The 20,670-nt window shown below is 41.0% G+C and overlaps 1 protein-coding gene across 1 annotated transcript in view; it reads right to left on the bottom strand.

Annotated features, from left to right (window-relative positions):
- Positions 1-1,491: 1,491 nt before the first annotated feature.
- PROX1 (prospero homeobox 1) overlaps positions 1,492-20,670 on the bottom strand; it is a 52,363-nt gene continuing 33,184 nt past the window's right edge. The window contains exon 6 of the mRNA XM_021682557.2: positions 1,492-7,105. Coding sequence (XP_021538232.2) covers positions 6,920-7,105 — 186 coding nt within the window. The 3' untranslated portion in view covers positions 1,492-6,919. The remainder of the gene's footprint in view (positions 7,106-20,670) is intronic.

The raw sequence follows: 20,670 nt of genomic DNA, 5'->3' as shown, positions 1-20,670 counted from the left end.
TTCCAGGACTTGGCAATACATGGCAAATATTTGATGTTTTCCTGTGACTTTCATTCAGGAGCATCTATTCCTTACCTTAGCACCTTAGCAGGTAGTAAATTGTGGAAATGGGGTGCTTTTTAGCTGTTAGTCTTTAAGAAAAACTTGTAAATTGTTTATGATGCTAGATGGCAATAACAGTGAATAAAGCCAGCATTGTCTTTATTATTAGTTTGTAGAGCTTATACTTTCAAGGAGAACATGAGTACTGGCAGACATGGAGACATCTGTGGACCATGGTCTGTGATCAGGGGTCAGTACATATTGTTCTAGACCAATGGCACTGGATAATTTAGAGTCACAAAAGGAATGATTTGGTGTTATATTTTTAATTAGCCTATCAAAAACCGTTACCACCTGCTGTAACTTCTTAGTGATTTAGTTGCTACCTGGATTATCCAATCTAGTTTAAAGCACATCAGTTTTAAATAAATACAAGAGTCATTATATTACTTCAAATGCCTTCTATCTTCCAAGAGCAGATGAAAGTGGGGGGGGGCTGTCTTCTTTTTTCTCCAATCAGGGAATAAATTTTTGTGTAGAGAGATGTAGCATGCTCTTTTGCCAAATTAAGGTAGGAAGACTGGAATATAGATCTGTGCCATTGATAGAAAAATAACTTTAAGTGAAAAAATACTGTTATTATTTAATAGTTTTGATATTGCATTGATTCTAAGCACCTTTGTGTGAACAGGGTCAAAACACAATTTCATCATTTAGGTGAAAGCCAAAGAAATCTGAGATTAAGAAGACTCAGTCTACAGTAATGTGGAAGCCAGAAAGGGAGGTGCGGCTGTGAATGATGGATAATAGAGTCAATCTCAAGTAGGTAAGGGATTTTTGCTAATTCTTCCTGCTCCTCATTCAAGGATAAAGGAGACAGGATTTTAAACCAAAGTGAAAGAGATAAAGGAAATTTTCAAAAGCCATAGGACCAGTGTTCTTGTATGAAACATGCTGCCAGTCACGTTTGAAGGAACATTCTAGAAAGGTTTTGGAAAATTTACATTAGTACTTAGTTCTGAGTCCAACCAGAGTAGAAACAATATGAGCTCTCCCTCCCCATATTTCAAGTGATATATTTGCCATTCTTTGACTTTTGGGAACATCTCTCCTTGCTCTTAGAACCGTTAGACGTTTGCCATTGTTGAATTAAATTTAGCTCACAACATTATTTTGAGCCAAAGCTTTTGTCATTTTTAAATTTTGAGGGCTAGATAAAGTTAAATCTGTGAGAGGAGTTTTCAAAGAGAAATGTAGCCAATTACTACAACAGTCTGAAGTAAAAAGATCATTTCTAGGAGCTGCATGCATTGATGTTAGACTTGTGTAATTAAGCATTTTAATGAAAGCAAAGCTCCAGAGTGGATATTAGTCACAAGTAGCCCGCTGTCCTAAAATGGGACACAGGGCCAAAAGTTAAATGTCATGTGCTTAAAAAAAACCGAACGGCACTGAGCTTGTAATGTATATTTTATTTTGCACAAGCTTGCATATATACTGCACATACATTCAGTTTAAGAGAAGATGGAAGGCACACAAGGCAATTGGACTACTGTATCCTTTAAGTGGTACAAAGCAAAAGGTAAAAGTTTGGAGAGTATACAAAAGCTTAAAACACACAAAGTAAAACCCCCTACCCACCCGCCCCCCCAACAACTTTTTTCTGTTTTAAAATTTAGTAGCTGCCAAACTAAATTTTTGTACTTTTACTTTAAAATCAATTGTCTACTGCACCTTTTTATTTTCTTTTTAATATGGACAGGGAGTCTCATTTTTTTTTTTATCATATCAATTAATATTACAGTACATCCTTGGTAATACAAAATTGTACACCTTCATCAAATAAATTAGGATAAATTAAACCAATAAATTATGCAAAGTCTTCAGAACAATAGACAACAACAAAAATCCACAATTGAAATTGCCTCTAGCTAAAAAAAAAAATCAAAAATTGACTTTATCAGTTCAGTTATTGTACTATATTCAAATCAAAGGGTCTTTATTACAAAAAAAGAGCTTAATAATGCTATTTACAACATATTGCTAAATAATATAAAGGCAGTGTTTTGTCACGGTATATACTATATACATATGAGAAGTGGCTGGGACAACATCGGGAGAAGCCATGACCTTTGATTCTTGTAGGTAGCACTGAGACCAACCCCAAATATATGTTTTTCTAATTCTAATCTTGAAGTGGTAATATACAGTTTGAAAATGCTTTCCCCCCGATGTGGAGGATTAGAGTATTTTTAAAACACAGAATGAATACATTTTCACAAAAACGGGCCAGTCTGTTTTTCTTTTCTTCTCATGTTTGTGCATTTTAGAGGGTGTCAGATTTGAGAGAGGGCTCAGTTGAAAGACTCAAAGTCCAGACGCTTCCAGATCCTGTTGTATTCTTAGAAGGATAATTATAAGAAGATGCAAAGGTTAAATACCAGTTTTGATCCCAGCTCTGAATATGAACATTTTAGCTTTAGTTTTATAGATGGTTTACAACCAACAGATCTACAGAAAACAAAACTGCATTTCCTTCAACAGAACATTTAAGTGCAATGCAGTAACCGCTTACTCATATAAACCAGTTACATTCTTTTAAGGGGAGCTTTTTGAAAACAATGCTTCTTGTAATTTGCAAACACAGAGTTTGTACCAGAAGAAAACATTTGTACTATTCACACCAATGAATATTCTATAATATACATGGCAAAGAGATTTTGCTCTATCCTCACATGTACAGTGCTTTCAGGGAGTCTGTAAACCACTTTTTCTTTGATGAATTTATGATTGCTTCTGGGGGACATCCTATTTTTAAAGCCCCCAAATCTTCAGCTTTATGATTTAGTATTAACCTGTATGCGTATGTATGTGTGTGTGTGTGTGTGTGTGCGTGCGCACGTGCGCACGTGCGTGGTTACTTACTAAGTGTTTTCATGTACATAGAAAAAAATTTCATAAATTTACAGAAACTGCATTACCCTTGCCCTTGACATCTGATGAAAGAGACTGTTATCTTTTAAAAGTAGAGAGCAGGATTTTCAAGAATGCTTTCAACTGTCTACACAGTCACTATAGTGTTCCTAATAAATTCAACAGATGTTGTGAGAATGTAGTTATTTATTAAAATCTCATGTCTTACGTAACAACAGCCATGAGGTTAAATATTTACATTGCTTTATAAAAGTTCCCCTCTTGCTTTAGTGTTTTTGTTTTGCCTTTTTTTTGTTGTTTTTAACATTTTTAAAAATGATATTCACCCACATCCCTAGCACAGCAACAAATATTCTGCAAACATAAAACACTTGAATTAAATAATACTCGGAGGCACAAAGCAAACTTCAGGAATATGTGGGTGAACACTTCCTTAAATAATTACTACATTCTACCATCTTCCACGTTGTTTTACCATTTAATGTGAAACGTCCTCATTAAACAGCCAGAGATACAGTAAGAATTAAATGTTTTGTCATTGCAAATAGAACATTCTTTTCACAAAACATAACAAATGTCTAAAATAGGTCCTTAAATCTAGATAGGAAAAGGTAAGCTTTCCACTTCACACGCATATATATATGTGTATTTTTACATGCGTGTATATGTGTGTATGTGTCTTCATGTTCACACACCTGCACACACATATACAGCACATGGTATGAAATATTGCTTCTATACTACTTTTCATTAGGCTAAGAAAACACAAGATTTGCACCACCGTTACAAAAAATTGGCTTCTACAAGAATTTTCAAAACTCGAATGCTGCTCAAACAATTGAAGAAAAAATAATTTGCGGTATCAAACTGTTCTAAAAATTCTCTTCTTCAAAAACGTATTCTCCCGCTTTGTTTTAAAAAGACACAAAATATGCATAGCTATCAACGTTATGTCAAACAGCCAGAAAAAAAATCTAGTGTTTATTGCAGCTGTAGTAATTGGAAATAAAGTCAAAAAGATGAAATCGAAAGCCACAGAAGGCACAAGAACAATTGTACTTGTGGGAAAAAACTGGTATTTTGAAGGATTTTTAAAAATCCCCCCGCTGGTGCATTTTAGGTCTAGGCACAGACTATCACCTCAAGTGTATATGCAAAAATAATTTAGGGTTAGCAGAAAATAAGTGGTAATGTGGTATTTCAACATGCACTTTAGACTTCTTTTTTCCTATGTAAACTGTCCCTCCCACCTTCATAGAAAGTTAACTTTCTCCCAAGTAGCCAATTTTCACTTGGTGAGAGTTGAGCTGAGATTTGAAAGATGGTGATTAAAAAACAAAACAAAACCCAACCAAACCCAGAATTTTTAAGTAGGAGTTTTGAGAGACAGGCTTTTGTCACTTTCCAATGCACTGGGAGGCACAAGATTTTGTGATCGTAAAAGGGGAAAAACCACCTAAAAGCAAAAGTGATCGAACAAAGAGGTGAGTTTATCCTCATGCAATTTCTACTCTGAAATCACTTCTATGCCTCAGTGAACCTTGAGCGGATATTATCATAGATAAGCACATCAACATTGGCTGTGAACACACACTTTTGCTGAATTTGTCTACTTAAATTAGAAAGGCAGGGGAAAATAATACTAAAGATCCAAATGAGCCTGGAATCATTACTGAATTTGCCCCAGATCAGAAGATACTAGCAGTCTGTCTACATAGGTGAACACACTACAGTTTTGCCTTCTACCTTGCAAATGGCAACACGATGTTGATATGAATTACATGGAACAGCAAAGACCCAGTGAACAATGAATTCCTACTCTTTGACATGAAGCAAGGCAAAAGAGTGTGACCACAAGTTGAGATTGCTTCCCTACTTTGTGCTGATTGGATTTTTTTTTTTTTTTTTGGTTTGCATTTTTTCCAATGTAATGATTATCCGAACTTTTTTTTTCCCCAAGCAAGCCGGAACAAGAACAAACTGGATCTGCTGGCCCTGTGTGTGCTACATAGGGGAGCACAAGCTGGACGATGCATTTGGTTGGGGGTGCAGAGAGAAGCCGGTGGTGTTCCAGCCTGCGTCGCTGCACTCTGTCCACACTGCGAGAGCCCGTTAGCCTCCTGAATGATGCAGGGCATCATAGGACTGTGCCATTTAATTTAAAGTCAGCAGGTTTTAAGGCTTTGTGCTGACAATAATTGCCTCCATACATTCCTGTCCATCAGCAGAATTTATAAATGATGGTAAATTACAGCGATTGGGTCAGCTAGTTAGTCACATGGGTCAATCTGCATTCTCCAGAGTCAAATGTAACTTTTATGAAAATTAAGGGAAAATGGTATTTGTGTTTGGTATAATCTAAATACCAGGTTTGTTCCTGTGTCATTTTAAGTGTAGATCAAATGACCTAAGGGGAGGGAGGGGGGTCTGGAAAAGCCTAGTAGGATGAACAAGGAATTCTTACTGCATCTGCACACAAAACCCATCTGAGAAAACAAGCGTGAATGCCGTATGAATTTTTAAAAGCAAGTATGGGACACTGTACGCTTTGGAAAAACTGGAAAAAGAGAAAAGAAGGAAGAAGAGGAGAACCATTGAAGAAAGCATAAAATAGCAGCCAGCTTTCTTATGTGTGCTGGAACTGTGTCTTTTGGGTTAACCCCAACCTCTTCTATGCTGCCTGTACATTGTTTACACGTTTTGGTCAGTACTAGCTTCTGAATTCGAAGAGACTTTATCAGTTGCTTTAAAATGCTGTACCTAAAATGAAGAAACACTTAATTAGACTGTCACCACTTCGAATATCCATCAGGGTAGTGTGGGATCGTATACGAAAAGAGGGCATCCTTACACTGCTCCTCTTCGGAGGTGAAGATCAAGTCAGCTAACTGCTGTCAACAAGCGTCTAATGTAGGCAGGAATTTTATGGTCAACTTGGGATGTCCTTTATTCCTTACTAGAGAAAGGTATTCAGAAAATAGTGGGTTTTTTTTTTTTTTTGAAAAAAAAAAGTGTTAAATATTAAACAGACATAATAACTCGTTGAAGCATATAAACAGAGTTGAGCAAAGAGTACATTTGAAACGTATGTGCCTTTTAATACCCGAAGTGAGATAATAGAAAATGATGTGAAAGGGGTTTTTCTCTACGAAAAATGATCTATACTCACTTATTACGAAGAACCGATTGTAAAATCTAGAGAGGTAATTTGAAGAGCGGGTACGAATTTTCCAGCCTCATCTCGAAAGAGTCAGTTTTGTGTAGAATTGCTTTGCCTCCGTAGGAAACAGGTACACTCGTTTGGGCTACTTGCCGTTTCTCTTACGGAAAGGCTTGACAGTGACTATTTTTCTTTTTGGAATTTGGCCTTTTGGGGTAACTTTTGAAAAGTGAGCTGTCCATCTGCCACTGGCATTATTTTTAAACACGGAACACAAAGCGACTTAACGGAGTTCAAACCAAACAAAATATTTAAGTTTACGTAGTGGTTTCATTGAGTTTTCTGGCCTTCTTAGCAGTAAAAACAAGAGACACGTCACCGTCTGTGGAACGGCACCGTGTCCCGGGTCTCCCTCTGCCAACTGCCATTTGCGATAAACCATCGATCAAGCAGAAGCATCTTTAAAATGCTTTTCCTTGCGAATAGAGATTTTCCACACGTCAACATTCTTTTTCCCTGAAAATTAACCCTATTTTAAAGTCTCCAAATGTTAAGGGCCTCGGGCAAAAGTAAACTAAAGACCGAAGGAAAATAACCATCCCCTTGCAATGGAAAACAAGAGAAAAGGAGCGAAAGATGATGAGGAGGAGCTACCAGCTGATTTCAAAACATACCCATGCCTCCCATACACATCCATAGGAAATCAAAATCTAGACACGTACAACTTGGACATCCAAAGGGGACTGCTACTATTCATACATTCGAAAAGAGTTGTTGAAATTTCTACTCATGAAGCAGCTCTTGTAGGCAGTTCGGGGATTTGAAAATCTCAGGGACTTCACTATCCAGCTTGCAGATGACCTTGTATATGGCCTTCTTCCAGGAAGGATCAACATCTTTGCCTGCGATAATGGCATTGAAAAACTCTCGTAATGTGATCTGCGCAACTTCCAGGAATCTCTCTGGAACCTGCTGATACAAGGAGGCAATGGCATTAATAAAGTTTTCAGTTTCAAGTCTCCGGTTCTTCAAAGGAAATTGAGCTAAGTTCTCTCTTTCAGAAAGGGGCTTACGTGGCACCTGAATTTGCTAAAAATGGCCGGCCTCTATTCTCTTCTGTGAAGTCGTTATATATAGTAGCATTGTAACGTGGGGTGGACAGCTTTGTGAAGTTTTAGAAAGGGACTTGTGCAAGGGATGCATGCAGACATACTGAAAAACCAGGATTCCCTTCTGAATATTTGGGTGAGAAAAGGGGACACACTGTTGGGATTCCCCACTTCATTAAACAGGTGTATTCCAGGTGCAAGTCTCCAGCTGATCTTTCAGAATTTGAATCCTATTTCCTTTTGATTTCCACTGTGAAAACAAAGTGTGTTCTCAAAAGTAGAATAAGAGATCATTGGCTTTTGAAATCAATGAAACCCCCTGTAAATGAAGAAAACCTAAAGTCTGTTTCCTGCTCATAGCAGCAGAGGATTGCTGACCCAAATGCTAAATTGTATATGAGAGTAGTATGCACCATAAAGTGCTCTACATACAGACAGGGATAAGATAATGACATTAACACTGAGTCCCAAAATACAAAATCTGTACTGAGTCCTAAAATTCTACATTGGAAATTATTTTACTCTGAGATTAGAATTGCTCCATGAGAGTGATTCATGCAGCTGATAGCAATAACGAAAACTAACATTTCTGGAGTGCTTATTATGTGTCAGGCGCTCTGTTATGTACAGACTGTGAATCATGCCATTCAATTCTCCCAACATCTCTATAAGGTGTCAATGTCCCCTTTCTACTGTGGAGAAAACTGAGGCTCAGAGAGATCAAGGGACTTTTTCCAAGTCCTTACATTCTAAGACAAATATCCTCCAAATATTCTTTTTATTTTTTAATTATTTTTATGTTTTAAAAGATTTTATTTATTTATTTATTTTAGAGAGACTGAGAAAGAAAGACAGAGGGAGAGCACAGCATGAGTGGGGGTGGGGGGTGGGGGATGGGAAGGAGCAGCAGTTGGAGAGGGACATGCAGACTCCATGCTGAGCGCAGAGCCTGACACAGGGCTTGATCTCACGCCCCTGAGATCACTACCTGAGCTGAAATCAAGAGTCAGACGCTAAACCAACTAAGCCACCCAGGCGCCCCTCCAAATATTCTTTTTAGAACCCCTAATTGTTTATCCTTTCCTTCCACAACAGTTAATATGTGCGTGTGTTCTTAATTGTTTACTTAATAGTCCAACCTCTTGTCCAGGGAAAGGGGTCGCTGTTGATGTACTTACTTAGTATTCTTTGTCAGTTACTCAAGGTGAAGCATGGCTTCTGTTCCGCACACCAAGATAAAGGATTTGCAGAGCCATTCCACAAACTCTTAATTTTCCAAGTACACATGGACCCTCAGTAGATTTCTTTTAGTGGGGTACTTCTGCATTAGTAATGTTTTATTTTTATAGTAAGTGCAGACATATGAGGAAGTAAATGCACTGTAGTTGTATGTGTAGATAGATCTGTCTACACATACAGAAGAGGTGAAAGATTTTCATCTCAGTTCACATATGCCACTTTACCAAGTAAAAGGGAGGTATTGTCATGTCGAATAGATTTGATCTCTTTCTCCCACTCTTTCTCAATTTGTGCAATGGACCATTTTATAATGACAGTAACTATTAAGGAAAACTAAAATGATCACCAGGCATCCCTGTTTTATACATTTAAAATTGGACAAAGAGGATCACTCCTTCCAATGGTAAGTCGCTTGTCTTTTGTAAAGAAAATTAGTAATTCCCCAGATAAAGAAGGGATCCCATCTGGGGCCTATCAGAGTCTAGAAAAAGAGAAAATTTTGAGGAGCCCCTTCCAAAGACATACACCGCAGCCAGTCTCTCAGGGCATAGCTCTCCAAAATCATCCAAACACCCCTTGTCCCCCATGGATGTGCAAACCCATACACCCCAAAGGCCATTCCCTGATGAGAATTCATCTGGATTTTCTAAGGAACGTTGGTGATTTCTCCCTAAAATTCCTGCAGATACGTGAGTATTTGTGGGATAGGAGGAGCCTGGAGGAGAGATTAGCTCTCTCACTCACCTCACACCAAATAAAAAGTCATTAAGCAGCCTTTTTGAGTTCTCTCCCTTCTTCCCTCAAAGATAACCCTTCACGTTTTATCAGATGGGCATTACTGAGAGAGGGAATCTGGCTGGAGAACAGCGAGGCGGTACAACTATGGGCTCTAACTACTTGGTTTGGGAGCTGTCAGCCAAATGCTACAGAAACATAATCATAGGCATTTATTGAAATAAACATTTCAAGAAGTGTGGTTTTCCCGGCCATTGGCAACAGAGGCATGACAAAGATCTATGTTTCTTGAACACTTAGGGACGCAGCAGGGCACGCAGCAGGGCATGGCAGAGAGCTGTGCGGGACACAGGGTATGGTGGCTGCTCCAGAGGAAGTCAGAGAGGACTGGGAGCTCCTCCACACCAAGGGCCCCATGGGAGGTCTGGAGTACCAGGGGCCAAGGGAGCAGAGATCATATTGGTTGAGATCATCAGAGGAGAGATGCATCTAGAACAGCATCAGCAATAGAGGAGGGAGGAAGGGTAGTTCTAGGGTGTGCCTGAGGGCAAATCAAAGTAACTTCTCTTGGGTGTGTGTGTGTGTGTGTGTAGCTCCCACCCTATTATTATTTGCCATTCTTGTTAATGGTTTTTAGTGGGTTTTACCTCGTTTTAAACGTTCATTTCTTTTGGCGGTAATCTTGGGCTATCCTTCACCATCTTTTGTATTTGTGTTTTGTGTTGTTTAATTTTTCACCTACTTCTATCTAGTTGTAATGAATTTGCCCCAAGATGTCTTTAGATAAAGAGCCACAGTTTCTATTCTGTGTATCCCCCACAATGCTTAACAAAGTTTTTTTTGCATAGGCTTTCATAATGAGAGCTTGCCTTCTGCTTTACTCCATACTGCTCTGGAGTCACACTTACCTTCTCCCTCGATACTTAAAAAAAAAAAAAAAAAAAATTTAAATAATGCTAAAAAAGGATAGCATTTAAAGAGTTGGAACAGACCTCAAAAGTCATTTTATAGATGAAGAAACTATGAGACTCTATAAGATGAATAAATTATGAGAACAAGAGACTCATGTGAAATAACATGTCCAGGTGTCTTATCATTAAACCATGCTCTCTCTCTTTTAATGCATTTTCAGTAATTTCTATTTATATGGGGCATCAAAACCTTGACAAGCTGTGGATCTGTGACTGAGAAAAACCACAGAAGAGCTAGTAACTTCAAAATAAATGTGAATGGTACAAAGGATTCCCAGGACGAAACTTAGGATATTGGTTTATGTTTGAGAAGGGATAAATTCTTTTTGAACAAATGAAATGGTTTGCTAATTTAGGGCTTACTTTGAGGCAAAACTCATACAACAGACTGGGCTGGTTTAAAGCAATTGATCATGAGATCCTCTAATGCTTGAGCAATTAATCTTTTTTGGTGGCTCCAGAGCGGTAAACTGATGAGTAGCAACTGATCTTTTGAGAGAGTGCCAAAGAATTCCATCCACAGGTAGAAATATCACAGATGAGAAAAGAGACCCTTACCCCTTTCTGCTTTAAAACTTTCCTCAACTGCATTTAACAGAGTAAAAGGGGGTCCTTTCTGTTTTTTTGGGGGGGCTGTCTTAGAATTTTGGGTTTACAAGAATGATGTTGCCCATATTTTTCTGTACCTCTTCACACCTAATGGATTTCCAATCACTAATAAACATCTGCAGAAAATCCCTTAGTGACAAGTAATCCCTTATCTAGGTTTCTTTTAATAGAACCCAACAATCTGCAGAATGAACCCCAGAGTATCTCCTCAGCATCAGGTGGCAACAGTCAATCAAGTCCCTGGAATGCAAGACAATGCAGGCTGCTGGGAGGGGGGGAGGGAAGGCCATGCCTTTGGACATGCCACAGGGAAAAAACAAAAGGCTTCCAAAGTCTCTGGCTGGAACTCTGAAGCTATTGTGGGAGCTGCTGTGCTGAGTGTTCTTCAGGAGAGGAGAATGGAAACTTTGCTTGATAAAAAGGCATCCCAATATAGGAACCTCACCCCAAATGGTCTTGCCTCCCCTTGCCTTGATATTTGGAGGAGAATATAATTGCGACGAGGTACTTGAATGCACTCATGAATTTGAAGGGGGCTGGCTATCAGCATCTACCAATTTCATCACAATCGTTCCTACTTGAGTCTCCTCAGAGCAAGCAAGGGCCTTATGGGCTTTGATGAAATGGGGAAATTGGGAGGATGTTTTCCAGTCTGCTCCAGCTGTGGCTGGGTTGTGCGAGTGCGCACGCACACACGAATACACGTGCACACACGCACAGTGTGTTGGGTGGGGGGCTGTTTTGCTGTTCTTTTTTTTTTCCCCTCAGAATGAGTGGCAAAGACACATTTTTCCCCTGTCTTCCTCCTCCTCTTCTCAGTTGCTTTACCTTCAAGGATGATTTGTTTTATTAAATTGACTGTCCCTAGCCTCTGCAGTACATAATAAAAGCCTGACGTAGCAGGCTGCCTGCCTTCTGTGTCCTGCAGACACTCATCATAAGTGTCAGGACATACCAAGGTTAGTGGTCACTGGAAGTGTGCTCGCTGGCCCAAACCTTGCCAAACGCTCTTGGCAGCTGAATGAATGTCACAGAGAATAGAAGGGGAATTACAAAGGTTAAAAAGAAGACAGCCTCTCCTATTTTCTGGAGACAGAGAAGCTGATTTTTCACACCTCTGAAATATCCACAAGCTCATCCCTTGGCCTTTTGCAGGAGACCTCAACCTGGCTGGCCCCTTGCACAGTTTCCCATGGATACCTCTCCATCCTCAATCCCCCTTAAAAATTTTGTCCACTGGCCTAATTTTATCAGTGAAATGATCTTTGCTGAAATGGAGAGAAAACAAACCAGGCATAATGCTCTCTTGCCCCAGCCCCTCCCCAATAACCAAAGGCTCAAATGGCTTATCGAGGTTATCAATAGATTACAATCTTATCAAGGGAGATCATCTATTCAGTTCATCTTTTAAACTATTTTTTTTTTTTCAAACTTACTTTGAAGGAGAAATGTAAAAGGGAACCTGGGTATGGGCAGGAGTATTTAACGGATGGAAAAGTAACATCGCGGCTAGTATTTTGGTGAATTAGTTTGTGTGTGGGTTTTGTTTCTTCTTCCTTCTCCACTTTTTTTTTTTAATACTATAAAAGGGCAATAAAATGCTGACTGTAAGAAGACAATGTCAAGGAGAAAAGGGTACTGGTATTTTGGATACTCTTCACTGCTCGCCTTGGAGAGAGAGTTATTCTTGTCACAAACCCTTTTGTCTGCATCTGCTGACTGCTTGCCTGTAGCCAGCAGCATACTTTAACTGTTTTGTCACCTCCTAACATCACATGCATCAGCTGTTGGGCTTTTGTTACGGGTATTGTAGAACTAATCCACTGTGGCTGTTCTACTGTGCAGTAAATAAAACAGAAACGGGCTTCTCAGACAATTCTGCATGAATATTTCAGATGGCTTTACAACTCCAATTCACAAAATCAAATAAATAAATAACTCCCCCAGCCTCCCCCAGCCTCTACCCACACAGAAACAAAACCCCTCAAACTAGACCCAGATGCCTCCAAGTCAACTGTATTGGAGACGCTGACTTGAGCCTTCAAGCAATTATTTCGGTGAAGTTGAAAGAATAGTGCTCTCTAAACTTGAACGGCGTGGTATTCGTATTTATTATTAGCGTTAGACACATCTAATTCCAAAAACTGGGTAAGCAGCTTTGAAAATCTGGAGAGCTACTTTTCTCCTTGGGCTTTCAGGAAAAAAAAAAAAAAAAAAATCTAATGCCATCAGAAATAGAGTTGCCTTGTCCAAACTGCTTTCATTGTTTCCATCTGCATCTTCTTCCCTCCCACTTATTGAGAGGGGTCAAAGGAAGATGCTTGTGCATCTTGTTCATCCCAAGAGTCTTTCCAAAATGTTTAACCTGTGTAGGAGCATAAAAGGAAAATCGAACTTGGGACTTTCGAAACTGAATTTACATCATGAGTTCTCCTAGAGTGTAAACAGTGCACTAATCACATATTGCGAGGCATTTTCTAGATGACTTCTAAGTGTCTTCGGAGAAGCTAAAAAGAGAAAGGGCCTCTGCACGCGCACACATGCACACAAAGGTCCTAGGGAAGGAGACAAAGTTGAAGTACTTTCCCGAGCATTCACTCATCCTGGAGCGCACATGATTCCTCTAAACAAACTCTTCCATCCCTGCTGTTTGTTAAGTAAATATTGATCAAGCAGAGACAGAGCTCCTGACAGCAGTGGCACAAGCTGGGGACTCACACTGCAGACGCAGTGGACTTAAATGGATAAACTCAGATGCTTTAGGAACTCCTCAAAGAGATTATCAGATGAACAGGCAAGGACAGATACGATATTGCGGCTCCCCTCCACTGTCTCATTCTCACTGAATTTTCCTGTCAGAGGCAGAGGAGGAAACCTGGAGCTATCAAATATGGTTACAAGATGCTGTTACGAAGGGTCTCCCTTGCAGCCAGGCACGCGGTTACCCGATGGGCTGGCCCGGGGACTAACCGGCCCGGAAGGAAGACCTGGCGCAGGATGCTGCGCGAAGTGCATTGTGGGATTGTGTCCCGCCAACCCGTCGCTGCGGGGAAGAAGGATCCGGTGGGAAAGCAAACAGCGGTGGGCTTTGGGAAGCATAAAATATCCCCCCGAATGTAAGGTGATGCTTTGAACCTTTAAAGAAGAGTCCAATTCCTGGGAAGTGTTTCACTGTGATAGGTAAATGTGTACAAGGCAGTATTTTGAGAGATGCTTTGAGTATGTTTGCTTGAGCAATTTTATTGGCTGAGTCAACAAGTTGAGAAAGTTGCTTTGTATTTCCTAAGTTTTACTTCAATCACTTCGTGATTGTCATCTGAATCCCTGTCAGGCCTAAAGGGCCACGGGGGCTTCCCTGGGAAGTCCAGTTTTAAAATCGTCACTAGAGATTAGGTTTTGTATATTAATCACTGAGTGCCACAGTCAAAGAACGAGGTATTATATTTAGAGTTCCCACCAAATGGCTACATGGCATTTAAATTTTATTAGGATGCTCACACCTACGTTTGGAAGGCCTGGCGTTATCTGGGGAGCACTGGTTGCAAAGCCACTTGCCAACGCCTGCCAGGTTATACCAAGGGAGGCAGAGGAAGATTCTGTGGCAGCAACTGGACTAAAGACTCTTTCACTCTGATGCTCCAAGTGGCATTCAGCTTTTGGGGACCGTACAGGACTGGATCAGCATGCAGTTTTAGGCCTAAGAGTAGGCTCAATGCCCTACTAACATGTTTTGCTACTTAAATACGTGAAGAGTAAATGCTTATAGGAAGTGGCTATAGTTCAAGGCTGTCCTTAAAAACAAAACAAACAAAAAAAAAACACACACACACAAAACAAAAAAACCCCAAAACCAAACCAAAACAAAACAAAAAACACAATAAAACAAAAACAAAAAAAAACCCCCATGTTTCCTCTAAGCAAAGGAACACATGGCGATAACAGTCTGTATCATTTTTTTTTTTTTTTACAAACCTTCAAAAGAACAATGTTCTGTTGAGCAAAATTCAGTAGCATTCTGTAAACATTAATTTAAGGAAATCAATAGACTCAGTGAGCTAAAGCCATATTGCAAGATAAACTGGCCAGAGTGCCACTTTGTCAAATAGATTTTCGTTTTCTCGGCTAGATAAAGACAGTTTCAAAACGGGGCAAACGTGTTGCAACCAAGGTTTGAAAAGTATGTGGCCTTCAAACAGTCTGCTTGTTCCTACTGCAAAGCTGGATAAACATACTTTAAAAATGATAAGATGGCTTAGAATTGATTTGGCTTTCAGATTCTACATATAGTAGATTTCTTGGTTGTCTCACAGGAAAAGAATAAAACAAAATCCCATGCATTCAGAAAAAAAAATGTACTTGGGAGAAGGGGTTAAATTGTCTTGAGAAAGGGAGCTTGGTGGGGGGATGGGGGGGCCAGTGTCAGTTGGTGCTTGACTTTAAAAAAGAAAGGAAGAAAGAAATCTTTATTCATGCTGACCTGATGGGCAACAGGCCTTCTTGCCAAAATCCAAAAGCCAAACTCTCTGGTGGGTTTGGGATCAGAGGTTTCAGCTGGTGGAAGCTGCTCCCGTTCTGTACACACCACGCAATGTCATGTTAATGTGCCAGGGGCGGGGGTGGGGACAGAGTGGGAGGGAGACCCACACAACGGCCCCCAGGTTGCTCCCAGCCAGACTGAATGAGCTGCAGGGATAATTAGAAAAAGTGGCAAAAGGAAAGCATGTCTCCCCGTCTGTCGCTGCGGCAGGGACATACATTGAGCTTGTGGCAGGAAAACTTCCAAGGGAACCCGCCTGGCATCCTCCGGGGCCGTACCAGTCCGTAGAAATGCCGGTAGAGGAACCACCAGAGAGGACATGGTGGACATGGCCCCATTGGAGGAAGCGTAGTAAAAAGAATGAAAAGTCACGTGGAAAGTGCAAGGAGGAAGGCTAAGGATCTACCTTGAATGGAGAGTGGAGCTCCAAGAAAAAGCATCAGGGGAGGTGGACTTTGGTCCATAGCATGGGCAGTGATGGGCTGGGGATGCAGCAGGCCATCACCCCTCCCGTGGGCTTCTCTGACAGCAGCCTGGAGGAAGGGCTGAGGCAGTCCCTGAGTGCTTGCTTTGTTTCCTCACCTAAACTGAGTCTTTCTCTCTTAAAAGAGGCTATTTAGAAAATACAGAATGCACAATAAAATTTCTACACCTCTAAGATGTTGATAATGTATGTGTTGATAAAAACATTAAGTGATGATCAAGCAATGTGCTTGGGGGCACCTGGGTGGCTCAGTCGTTAAGCGTCTGCCTCCGGCTCAGGTCACGATCCCAGGGTCCTGAGATCGAGCCCCGTATTGGGCTCCCTGCTCGGGTGGAAGCCTGCTTCTCCCTCTCCCACTCCCCTTGCTTCTGTTCCTGCTTTCGCTATCTCTCTCTCTCTGTCCAATAAATAAATAAAATCTTTAAAAAAAAAGAAAGAAAGAAAGGTGCTTGGATGGTGCATTTTGACTAATTGTGACTTTCAGGAATAAAAAGGAATGTCTTAACATCTACCTGACCTGCTAATAATGTGTGTATGCTTTTTAAACTGTATAAACATTCCATTGGTAACTCTGTGTAGAGATACCAAGAGAAATAAAACCATCTCTCCCATAGCCCCAGAAAAGGAGGTACTTAACTAGCTTGCCGGGAACAGAATGGCAAATGTCATTATAATACACTCTACGACACTGTCAAAATTATTTTGTGGCGCTGAAATTTGGTTCACCAAATATGATTAAAATGGCTAGTTTATTTGCTCATGTTTGGAAGTCTTGGTAGTATATGTGTCAGGAAACACAATGATTATCACGTTATTTGTGGTGATGGAGTAAATGTTCCTTCCCTCCCGAACTCTGCACACGTTTCAAAGAGCGACTCCAAGTTTAAACAGACAAAACAAATGAACAAATAAAATTCAACAAGAAGAAAATCAGGGAAAAAGTATTAAAAACGAAAATCTAATACTTTCCTTATCTCTTTGCCCCCCCAGATGCGTTGAAAATACTCTTAGATCTTAAACATAACTGGAAGCTCCTGCTGGAATTATGCATCTGGTAGGCTATTCAGGTAAGACCTGGACCAGGACTATTTCATCAAAGAATCATGGAGTTTTGGAACCTCAGGACTTGGAGAGAGTCCATGTTCTCCAAAAGAGCGAAACAATCTGAGCCAGGGGTTGGCAAACTTTTTCTGTGAAGGGCTAGATAGTACATACATAGACTTTGTGGGCCACATTCTGTCTCTGTTGCACATTCTTCTTCTTGTTTACAACTTATTAAAAATATAAAAACCATTCTGAGCTCAGAGTCATAAAAAACAGGCTGAGGGCCAGATCTGGCCCAAATGCCATAGTTTGCCAACTTCTGCTTTTAGCCAAACTTGAGGGCTAACAACGTTCCCAAATGCGCTTTCATTCTTCACTAATCCTGTGTGCCTCACTGGGTCAGCACACTGCTTGTTCTTGCAGGGTAGCTGGGATTGATTCACCCAACTTCAACCTGCAATGTCACGCCATTCCTCAGATGCACGGAAGGTTGCCCACGTCTGTGGGAATAGAGTGAAACCACACCCAGAGATCATCAAGGCCCAGGAAGACTTCAGTCCTTCTCTGCCTTGATGAGGAGCTTTTCATTAGGAACGTTCCTGCCAGGAAGCATTCAAACGTATGAGATGGAGGAATCCGTACCTCCTTCACAACACATCAAATGAATCAGCTCGGTATTTGGGTGGAAAAACGAGCAGCGTCCTGGTCACGCTGCAGTGTTCACTCACTTCCCTTCAAGGCAGCCCCACGAATTATGTGCCATTGGTATCTGAGTTCAAGACAGGCTAATAGTGCTTAAAGTTTAACTTTTGCTACAATTACTGGGTGAGGTGGTAAAATAAATAGGGCCGAGCTTGGTGCCATTCTTGGATGGGAGATTATCCAAAAACAACAAGACATAAACTCTCCAATATTGCACGAAAGGAAGCTAGGGCACAGATAATCCACAGTTACTCCTGTTTCGTTCGAGAATGCATTACGTGATTGTTTTCTGCAGCAGGGTTATCTTCGTAATTAAGCTTTGCCTAGGCTAACCTGGAAACTAGTCTGCGTGCCCTGTATTCATGCTGATAGAGCCTGTGAGTGAGGAGCCCAGGGAGAAACTGTTAGGAAGTGGGGTTCAGGCAGGATGATGAGAATAGCGTCACCCATGGCGAGCACCAGAGAAGGCACTGTGAGGTACGGGTGATAATCAAAAGAGTGCTTCCGAGAACACCAGATCTTGGGAGAGACCGCCAGTCTGCTGACAACAGAGTATGCATCCCAAATAATATTGGGGCTGCTCTGAGAAAGGACTGGGATTAAAGGCCTCAGTCCCATCTTTTGGTTTTGACTAGAAAAATCTTTGTTCTGTCAGAGAAATTCTGTTTTGTGTTTCTAGAGTATGCTATTGGTCTCTCCTCCACAATTACCCTTTGCAAAAGGAACGATGAGCTGTATTTCAAAGCAACCTAAGAGCTTGGGAATGGCTCTGAAGTTCCTTTTTTAAGAAAGGTAAATGGTTTGGAAAAGGGGAGAAACAGATTCTCGAATGGCCCCAGGGGCCTTTGGGAGCCCTCTAGACCCATGTCAACACCTAACGGGACTTGAGGTAATGTTTGCGGCGGGGAGTCTTAGGATGCTGTCAGGGATTGGCCCTTGCATGGGCCCTGCCAAAAGGCAATTACAGGAATCGATATACAGATTATCTTGTATACTGTCAGGCCACTGAAAATGATAAATCTTTGAAAATTGTCTCTATATTAAAGGAAACACAGTGGCCTTGAAACCAGGGCCTTTCATCTTCTTTACCCACTTCTGCTTCTGGTTGTTTCTCTGCCTTTAGCGCCACTCAACCCCCACACTTGTTCTCAGTCGACATACTACCTTTTACTAAAAATCACTTTTAGAACGAGATTTTACTTTAAAATGCTTTGGTCGCCCCTTCCCCCCAAAAAACAGAAGTTGGGGACCATGACCATAAAAAGATGAAGAATACATATCCTAATGACTTGTGTGAGGACTTGATACCTACCAACCACAAACGCATGAACACACACAAAATCCCACTGGGAAAGACTTTCATGATCGAGATTACCACCATCTTGGAAGAAAAGGTGGTGTGGCTTTTGCAAAAACTGCCAACCCAGCCTAATAGCGAAGGTAGTTATCCGAAACAACTCTTTCTGTCCTGAACGAGGGCAGATGTTGTATTATATACAGAGGTTCATGCATAGCGCAAATGCCGATGGTCCAGGTGGAGGTATGGCATACTGGGATACGTGTGGGAACAGGTATATAGCCTCTCTCTTAGTTTGTTCAGTTCTGTTCCATCTCCTAAAAAACCCACTCGCATGAGGGGTTCAGGACAAATGTCCTCGTTGTTTGGCTGCCCTAGCCAACCCAACCCATAAAGTGAGCAGCAAGTATAATGACTCTTGCCAATTCAATCAATAAATGTTTATGAATTTAAAATATTAGTCTCTGTAATCCCAGCATGGGAGTTGCCACATCTCCAAGGGCCCTGTTGAGATTTAGATCTGCAAAGAGAGCCTTGGGAGAACACGAAAATGGGTACCCTAGAGATTTTCATGAGATAATTAAGCCACAGCAGAGCCACAAGGGTGGAAGCTGCCCCACATGGACACCATCTGGATTCCTAGGGGCTCCACAGTCACTGCTTACAGCTTTGCATCGTGCCCAGGATTTATTTCAAGAATGCAGAATGTCTTCTAGAATCAGAATTTCAGAGATAGAACAAAGCTCTGTGTTTCATCTTATCACTTGACGGGTGAGCAAAGTAGAGCTCAACAAGGTAGGTGTGGCCAGAAGCAGACCCTCTAATCTGGTGTTCCCTCCACCAGACCCCCTCCCCTCATTGCTGCCCTCCTCATCTGGAACCCCTGACTCCAGAATCCTGGAGCTGGTCCAGGCTGGTGTCACTTTTACAGCCACACCTCGGGCAGGAGGAATCACTTTCTCTTTTTAAAACCAGTTTTGCACTGACTCTTTGTCCCAATTCTGATGAGAACTCCCTGTTTGCTCATTTGTTTGTTTGCCTATTTAGGGTCAGCTGGAAATGGTGCAATCGTTGAGCTACTGATAACAGCAGCAAGGTAACTTTTACTTGGCTCTATGAATTAATAAAAGCAAATGCTTATACAGCACTTACTCTGTGATAATACAGTCATGTATATTCATTTAATTCTCAAGACAACTCTGTGAGGTACTTGCTATTATTTTCCCCATTTTATAGACGAGGAAACTGAAGCACAGGGAGGGTAAGACACTTGCCAAGGTTTCAAGAGCTGGGATCTGACCCCAGGGACCAGTTCCAGAATCCATGCTCTTAGGTTCTGCACTATTATTAGTTTAGGACCACTGACATTGCAAAGACTCCCCAAAGGATTTCCTTCTTAAGATTTCAAGGTGATGCTTTCATATAAAATAACACCTACTTGAAAGCGAACATTTTGTTTCCTGCCTGAGAATAATTTAGAGGCCAGAGCTTTCTTGCCCTAGTTTTAGCATTTTAAAGACTCAAGCCCAAGACTAAGGCCATGTCTTCATGATATCAAATGCCCTGATACTTTATCTACAAAAACACTGAAAACATCCAGACAGCATGGTGGATCTGCCCATTTTTTTTATTTGGCTGGATATGTCCTGGAGACACATTCAGATTTGCCAGAATACTTGCCAAGAGGCTCATAAATTGGTCTCAGGGGATCATCTTAACCAAAAAGTGCTACTGAGATGTTACTCAGGAAATCCAACTTCTGAGGATAAACTTCTGGGACAAACAAAACAAATCGCATTGGGTGTGT

The sequence above is a fragment of the Neomonachus schauinslandi genome, chromosome 6 (assembly GCF_002201575.2).
Source record: "Neomonachus schauinslandi chromosome 6, ASM220157v2, whole genome shotgun sequence".
NCBI lineage: Eukaryota > Metazoa > Chordata > Mammalia > Carnivora > Phocidae > Neomonachus > Neomonachus schauinslandi.
This window is presented reverse-complemented; position numbering and strand designations above follow the sequence as displayed.